At 38.8% G+C, this 8,864-nt stretch overlaps 1 protein-coding gene across 3 annotated transcripts in view; it reads left to right on the top strand.

Moving 5' to 3' along the window:
- MCTP2 (multiple C2 domains, transmembrane 2) overlaps positions 1-8,864 on the top strand; it is a 144,648-nt gene that overhangs the window by 57,730 nt on the left and 78,054 nt on the right. For 2 of the 3 annotated variants that reach the window (XM_012643704.1, XM_012643703.1), the window contains 3 exons: positions 1,894-1,995; positions 3,207-3,281; positions 5,206-5,325. In XM_012643704.1, coding sequence (XP_012499158.1) covers positions 1,894-1,995; positions 3,207-3,281; positions 5,206-5,325 — 297 coding nt within the window. Of the gene's footprint in view, positions 1-1,893; positions 1,996-3,206; positions 3,282-5,205; positions 5,326-5,781; positions 6,546-8,864 lie in introns of those variants that run through there. The other variant, XM_012643705.1, reaches the window with a different exon arrangement.

Below are 8,864 nucleotides of genomic sequence, written 5' to 3'. Positions count from 1 at the left end.
TATTAAAGTGCTAAACATGAATAGCTTTAATTATATCTCTAGCTTTGATGGATGCTTTAATGTCCCTAGGTGGATTCTGGGTTTTGCTGACACAATGCTAGGGACATTGAGAAACAGGAAATGGTCATTTACCAAATTTAAAAAAAAAATCCTTTTGCTGTAAAATATTTCTCTTTATACTGATACCTCTTGTTCTTCTGTTGACCTTCCTTAACCCCTAAGAAATCATGGAAATTTTAAGATAACAGTACAATGACTATGGGTTGAAGCAAAGCTAAATTGGACCCAAGTCAGCTTGGCGAATTGTCAAGCTGTTTTTGTATTTATTTCTTTCAACTTTAACATTGACAATTTATTAAGTGAGACTGTGTATCAAAGCGGAAGCTGAGAATCCTGTTTGGACACCGTTTAGGAAGGAAACCAGGTCTTTATGGGGCACCCCCTTCCTCTTAGCCGCTGGCCAGGAAAACCATCTTTCTGTATAAAACCTATTCAGTCTGAGAGAGGTGGGGTCGCTTTGGGAAGGAAGATGACCTCTCCCTTGTAAAGTGGAATTGCTCTGTTTCCCCCATGACTTATTCAACTCCTGTCTACCACCGTTTATAAGAACACTTGTGTGAATGCTTTTGGTGACAGCAATAGTCATTTAAAATATGACTCAAATTTCATGGCCTCAGATTTCCTATGTTATTTAAATGTTTGATCGCTATAATCTCAAATACAGCTTTTGATAAACTGAGGTTCTGCTGAGGCCCTTTTAGAGATATGCTTCTTAAAAGCCAGAAGTTTACCCAATACATGTAATACTACTGTCCATAATAAAAGCATGGCTGCTATCAAATCTGAAAAGAGACTGATTAAATCAAAGCTAATTAACGTGCCTTTTATGGGAGCCAAACAGTTTCCAAAATGATACAGGAGATGTTTTTCTCAGATGTTTTATATGCTGGGATCCTCAGGAAGATTAGTATATGGAACTGATGTGACCTGTAGCCAGCAGAGACTGTCAAAGGAACTTGTTTACTTTGGAGATTTGTGGGCACTTTGTCCATTTTAAATGTTTTTGGATTTTTATCTCAACTTTAGCTAGACTGATTTATTCATTTAATTTGCCTTGTTTCCTGGCTAGTGAAACTCTCACTGATCATTTTATTACAATTAGTTCCTTTATTCATTTCTTTAAAATAGCTTTATAATCTTTTGGTGGAGGCGGGATAATTTTAGATTTACAGAAAAGTTACAAAGACAATGGAGTTGCCATGTACCTCGTACCCAGTTTCTCCTAATGTTAACAGCTTATATGATCATGGTGTTATTTATCAAAACTGGAAAAAAAAATTGACATTGCTACATTACTATTAACTAAACTCTGATCTTTATTTGGACTTCACCAGTTTTTGCTTCAATATCGTTTTTCTGTTCTAGGATCCAATCCAGAATGCCACATTGCATTTAGCCGTCTTATCTCCTTAGTCTCTGCCGATCTATAACACTTTCTCTTCTTTCCTTTTTTCCCATGACCTTGATGGTCTTGAAATGTATTGGCCAGGAATTTTGTACAATATTCATCATTTTTGAGTACATGAAAATGTGTAACTGCTCGGATTTTTGAAGGAAAAGCCCATGTAGTCTAATCATGATTTGCACCGATAATTTTTCATCAACACACAAGTTTGGGCCTGGTGATTGTCACTGTATCTTCCTATCTAGAGTATGTTATAATAGCACCCTAGAATTAAAGGTTGATGGATAATGAATTTAATATTTGTGTAGTGTTTGCCTTACCTGTGATAATTCTGTATTCTCAATTTCCCCAGAGTTAGTTTTGGTTGTTCAGTTTAAACCACATAGAAAGTTTGCACCAATATGTATTTTATCTTTTATTTGTGACAGATTAGAGATGGGCAACCAAATGGTTACGTATTGAAGAATAAAGATTTAGAGCAAGCTTTTAAAGGAGTTATTTACTTAGAGATGGACCTCATATATAATCCGGTAAGTCTAAGTGGGCCAAACCTCCCAACTTTTCTCTACCTAAAAGAAAAGGTGGTCAACCTTAAGGGACTCAAATCATTGCAAACTGTTTCATATTTCTTACAGCTAGAGAAAGGAAAGAGCAGTGTTTTAAAACTCAGCCATAAAATGTGCTGAACATCCCAGCTTTCAACTGGTATTAACCCTGTTCAGTCAGCAGAATTGATGGGGTTTAATTCTCATAAATTTAAATGTCGAGGAAAAAATAAAGGGGAAAATTAGTTTTATGTGATCTGTATATTATATATAATCTACAAAATGTAAAATTCTCTATTTAATCTATATATATATCTTTATAATATGTAATAAATACTATAATATATGATGTATAATAAATTACATGTATATTTTCATGTGTGTGTATATATATACACACACATATATTTTCTCAAATTCCCAGTAATGCTAGAAATCTGGGCACAGTCTCCAGTATAAGGGCATGTTGTTCCTTCTTCTCCTTCCCATTCTCCTCTTCCTTTAAGGAAATCATATGTGCATGTTACAAGACAGATCACCCTCATCTCCTGATTTCTTCTGGCAAGCATTTGTATATAGATTATGCACACAGGTAAAAACCTAAATGTAAGGGAAAAGAGGAAAATATTTTGGTTAAGTGATTTTTCAGTTATCCATCTGATGTAGAGGAGAAGGACTTGAATTTGACTCTGAGATTTTCCCCAGCCTCATTTGCTAACCTGTATAATGGGGAAAAATGGCTCATCTGCTTATTTTTCCAGGTCCTTGAAAGGAAATGGGATTCTCTTTGGAAAGGGTGGGTGTTTTTATAAGCTGGAACCTGGTATTCAAATGCCAGGTATTATTGGTGAAAGCTTAATTGAAAAGGATGTGAGAGGGAAGTTTTATCTTTTAGAGACATTAGTTTGAGGACTTCCTGAACCTCAGTCTCTGCAATAGTTTAAAATACCTCTATGGAATTAGCAAAGCGGAGACAACACTCTCCCGGCCCCGGTCTGACCTGCACCAGGGACTCTCATGAAATGAGATGCCCAGAAACATGTGCAGGGCACAGGGGTGGCCGCCATTTCTTGGCTCCCTGCCAAAGGCCACAAGGTCAGAAGATATTGGCTTGCGCCTTCTTCCCAGTCATTAGGAAGAAAACAAGAATGAAGTTCGTATAAATGCTGCCCTTTTTAATGGTGATGTCTTTCTAGGTCAAAGCAAGTATTAGGACCTTTACTCCTAGAGAAAAGCGCTTTGTTGAAGACAGCCGCAAGCTGTCCAAAAAGGTAGGTGGGTACAGTAAGCAGCTTGTTGGTGCCCTCAGCGCCCAGACAAGAAGTACATAGTTGTCATTACTAGCTTCTCTTTTTCCCTTTCTCTCCTTCTCTTTCCATCTCTCAGCTTTGTTTTCTTTGTCCCCTCCTCTCCCAAAACAAGGACTTCAGCCAGCTCCATAAAAAGGAGAAAACTTAAATCATGCCTCTTGGATGAAGCAAGTGTCAGCCCTTTTACTCTTGAATTATTCCATGAATGATTGCTAGTGTCATGACTCCATAAATGTCTTCCTGAATTGACTTGTCTCTGTCTCACCTCTACCCTCCTTTAATCGCAGCTCTTTCCGGCTCTGCCCTGAAGTTTCAGGGAGGTGTGTTCTACCTGTGCGGTCAATGATGGAATTAGCCCATCAGATCTGTAGAGACTTCTGGCCTTTGGTTCACCCAGTTTTGTGCTGAACATTCTTGAGACAGGCTACTCCTTCCACTTTTCTGTTGTCTAAATTTGGGGTGTATTGGCATTTCACCCCATGTTGAATTAACCATCTCCTCTTCAGCCTGTTGCCCTTAATTTTAATTTCTCTCTCATTGGTTCAACAAAAAGTGAAGATCAGGCCCCAGCAGGGAAAATTTCACATTTTTTTTTTTTTTTTACCATGACCTTTACATTTCTTTTTCAGTGTCCCTCCCTGTCATACCCCGACACAGTTCAGGACTTCACTCTGTACCTATTGTCCCACTTCAGTTGTGTAGCAAAGAACAAAGTGTCCCCTTTTCAAAGTGTTTATTACTTCCCACACTTCCTTTGGGTTAGCAGCTGTTGATTACATAAAGTAGTTAAATATAAAGGCATCTTATCATCCTTTTGTTTCCCATGAACTTCGGGGCAGACATGGGAAAGGTCTTAAACATCTTCTGAGGGGAAGCCTCCAAACGTTTTATTTCGGTCTCCCGTAACATTGAGTGTAATATTTATTTTCTGTAATTTGAGTAAATGTTTTATTTTATTATTATTATTGTTATTGCCTTTTGCTCTGTTTATTTGAAAGTTAAAACCTGAGTTGAGGAAGGTGGGGTAGCTGCTTTGCAAACACATTGAAATTAATCTGCCTACCACTGGGAGAAAAGACATTTCCTTGGCAAAATAAGGCCTCCATGTGGGGTGGCTTTGGTGTTCTGAGAGCACCAGGGGATTTGGGGCTAAAATCCTGGGATATTCTAGGACCTTCCCCACATGCCTTTCACCACTTAGCGTCCCCAAATTTTCATAACGTTGAAATATTTGTTTTATGACACAAATACTTAAAAGCACTTACCATGTGACAGGCACTTTTCTGAGCCCTTTAATTCTCTCAAGAACTTGTAAGGTTGGAACTAATATCTATCCTATTTTATAAGAGTAAGTTAGGTAATTTTCCCAAGGTGAACTGAATTCCTTTCCCAGAACTATACTTTTTAAATAGATTTCTGGACTGCATAAACTATAATACTTGTATGTTTCTACAGTAAATCTATCCATTTGCTTCCAAACTATACAATATAGACACTCATTCCTTCTCCCTCCCCCTCCTCCTTCCCCCTCTCCCCATCCCTCCTTTTCCCTCTCTCCTCCTTTCTGTCTCTCAAATACACACGCACAAATTCCCACACAGAATACCTGGCTGCTGTAGCCTTCACCAGCTCAATTTTGGGCTGAACATTATTGAAACAGGCTATTATCAAATAAGTACTAAAATGCATTGGATTTTCTTTTTCTCTATGGGCGATAACATTTTAAAAATAGTTTTAAAGGTATCGGGTCTTTTCCTTTCTATTAATTTTTTAAAAATTGGCAGCTCTATAGAATATAATTTAAATGAGATTAGGCTACCTGATCTAAAGGGACTATTTGGAGCATTTAAATCTAGTTTCTTGTTTTCCACTTTTTTAAAATCAGATCTTATCAAGAGATGTAGACCGAGTGAAAAGAATCACTATGGCAATATGGAATACAATACAGTTCCTTAAAAGCTGCTTCCAGTGGGAATCCACATTAAGAAGTGCAATAGCATTCGTGGTAAGCTTCCTTTTTTAACGTTCAAATTATTTGCTTATTGGTATCCATTCATCTTTCTGAAATGTGTTACAGCACAGGTGATTATGGGAGGTTGTCTTTTTTAGACTATACTTAGGTCAAATATACCCTTGGAAATCCCTTAAATTATCCACATCTTACTCATATACTATCTCTTGGTAAGTTTAAGATAGCCAATGTTCTATATATTTTATGTTTCTTTAGTTGCTCCTATAGCCACATTTGTATTGTCCCTGGGTTGTGTATATTTCTCTCTGTCTGTGCTAGTGACTGGCAGTAATTTTTGAAAAATAGCTGAAAAATCACATGACTAAATTATAACAGAATTGCTTTAAATTATGTTTTAAGAAAATCATCCACAAACTTTGATATTAAAAACATTTATTTGTATCAAGTCATTTGGAAGATACTCATCCCTACAATTACGATTTGACTCAGCACCCCAAAGGAGAACCACTCCTGTATATGAAATGTACTCTTTTCTCTGATAACATTGGCCCATGTTTATGAGCATAACAAAATCACAGAATCAAAGAGCTGCAAAAGATCTTAAAACCCCCTAAGTCCTCCACCAAGAGTCCAGGAATCTTAGAAGGACTTCAAAGTTGGCACAACCACCTTACTGTACATCTCTGGGCATTCTCCCTCATATGTGAAGGGACTTGTCCTTCATCAAATTGGTAATGTCAGCCATGGGAAGAGAAATCAAATATCCTAACTGAAAATCCTTGTACATTGATATTACACCATTACTTTCCGTACTGTGCAAAAATCACTATGGAGACTAATATGAGGTATGTGAGTGGTCTGAGAGTGAATATAGGTTATGATCGTTGGTGAGTCTGCTTTTTGCATTTTACGTGGTTCTGTCTCATTTTTTCTTTTGTTGATATATCCTCAATGGTCTCTCCTAGCGCACAGGTTTAGCCTCGTGTCAGATGAAAGCCCCAAAACCCAAGATGTCAATGGGTTCAAGGTCATTCCCACCTTTTTTATACAACCAAGTATATCAGCACCATAAGAGGCTTTCTCTTTGCCATTGGGGAGCATTTTGTTTGGTCTAGTTTATTTTCATTTTCCATGGTTTCAGTATAGAGGACCTATGCTGCCTGCAGGCTTGACCCTTAATATACTTTTTCTGCTGTCTGAAGTTACTAAAACATTTGGCCTTAATAAAAACGTTGAGAAGGATTTTATTAATCCATATCTGTCATTGTCTTGACATTTATTTATCCACTTCCCTTTCTCACGTTCTCGGCTGGTGGCTGCATGTATTGGATTCCTCCTCAACCTCCCCAGCTCCACTTCCCACCTGAATTCCCTTTCAAAACTTTCCATGGAATGTTCAATGCAATTCTGGGCAAAAGAGGAAAGTGAACACAATTGGTGGCTTCTTCCAGTCAGCACCCCAGCCAGCCGCTGCCAGGAGGAGAGGATTTCCTCTTTCTCGAGTTTAGTTTCTGGCACTGTGCTTTTAGAAAAACAGAGATCTGTTGCCCTGGATTCTGTACGGGGATGACAGAAATGATTAATGGGCTGCCTGCCTGATCTGAAGAGAGATTAGAACAAATGAATAGAAATAGGTTGTCTAATAGAGGAGACTTCTCAACGGGAAGGGAGCCCTGGCAGTGGGGCTGCTTCTCCACTGCGTGTTCCCTGAGGGATTCCTCCCAGCTGGGGGCCACTTTGGAGAGGAGACCTCTGCCAGTCTGGTGAACGCTGACTGCCACAGTGTACTTTCAGGTGTCTGAGGCCCACGGAAAGGAAGATCAAGGTGGTGGTGTTCTTGCTGGTTTTCCAAAGTGTGATTGTGCAAGGATGCATGGGTTAATGCGACTGTAGAAGTTGTATGTGTGTATAGGGGACATTTCCCACTAGACATCATTGCAAAAAAAAAATATAGAGTCGACTAAAAATGCTGTATACATAAACTCTGCGTTTTGTTTGTCCTGAAGGTACTGGAGTGAAAAGTACTCACTTGAACAGATTTTCAGTTTTAGTTTGAAACTCTACTTTCAAAAGTTTATACCATATATAAGTTGACCAGCCATGGTCGATCTCAGAGATACTTTAGACATAGCAAGATGGATAGTTCCCTTCCCTAAGCTGATGAGGTATAATTTTATTAAAAACTGTTTTTGTTACTCTTATTGTAATGGTCATTCCAAAACCATTTCTGCTATTAAAGTAAGAGACTATAAAGAAAATGCTTTTCTAGGACAAAATAGGTACCTCTTCTGTTTTTTTTTTTTTTTTTTTTTTTAGTAAGACTGTAGGTAGCCAAGCCTTCATTTGTTGGAAAACATTTTGTGTTCATGGATCTTGCCTGTAAACTTGCCAGCTGTCTGTAGAGGACCGATGGGGGGTTACACAGCTGGAGACTGGCACTGGCTGTAGTGCTGTGCCCCTGAGTCTTTCTGAAAAGTGTTAGATCTTTGGGTAACCCGGGCCATGGAGAGAGGTAGGGAGGCTGTGAGGCCAGTGTCCTCTGCCTTTCTTCCCTTGCAGAGTGCCACGTTTGTCAGTGGGCGTTTACACGGAACGAGGTTCTCCTGTGATCTGTTGAGGATGGAATGCTGCTCGGGGTCTTTATTCATCATTGTGACACTTTGTTCATGTTCCAATGGCTCACCTTGGCATCACAGGGCAGAACAGTTTGGTGGTAGTCTGAGCAAGGTGGTGAGCCAAGGGTTTATCAGATGATCAGACTGCATTTGAAGGCCCTTCTCCTCGAATTGAAATTAGGACAAGTGTTATTTGAGGTTCACTGCACAGGTGTGGGAGGAACCATTTGGGCTGAGCCAGTCCTCAGTGGGGCGTTTCTTCCCACAGAGATGCAGGAAGTGATGCTCACACTGCAAGCTAAGGGCAGAAGTGAAGGGATTTTTTTTCCTTCTGTTTTGTGAGAAAATGTAAAATAGTCTATTAATTTCATGTTCTGGTCTCAATTTCCAGAAGACACAAAACATGTATGTTGTAGAATCATGTTTAGTATATTTTGACTGTTAATTGTAAGACTTTGTGAAAGGAAACCATACGTTTTCCGTGGATGCTTATGTATGTGCGCATGAGCATAATCATATCTTGTTGGAAGCGGCAGTTAAAGCAAAGAAGCCTCTTAAGATCTAGGTCCACGTGGTGTCTAGTCAGCAGTGGATGGATGAACATGAGAGAGTTCATCTTGTTGGACTGTCCAAGCATCAGCCTCCTGCACCGTAAGAATTATGCCCTCTATACCTACATGGGTGGTTGTATTCCCAACACTAATAGAAAAAAAGATATCTTTAATTCGGTGATACCTGCTATGTTAATATGGTTGCATGCTGTTGAATTTATTGTTATTGTAAGAAACCACATTTAGGCTTTTTTAGGGTGGTCAAACCATTCCAAATTATTTTTGTACAGGCTCAATTTTTTTTGTCAGAATGAATATCAAAAATCTTTCTCCTTCTGTCTTTGAGTCTTTCTCCTTTCCCTAAGTTTTCTAGGTATTTTGGCATGTTGCCTTTTTCTAAGCTTTA

Source organism: Propithecus coquereli, unplaced genomic scaffold (genome assembly GCF_000956105.1).
Source record: "Propithecus coquereli isolate 6110/MARCELLA unplaced genomic scaffold, Pcoq_1.0 Scaffold20, whole genome shotgun sequence".
Classification (NCBI taxonomy): Eukaryota; Metazoa; Chordata; class Mammalia; order Primates; family Indriidae; genus Propithecus; species Propithecus coquereli.
Note: the sequence above shows the minus strand (reverse complement) of the source record. Positions and strands in the feature narration are given on the sequence as shown.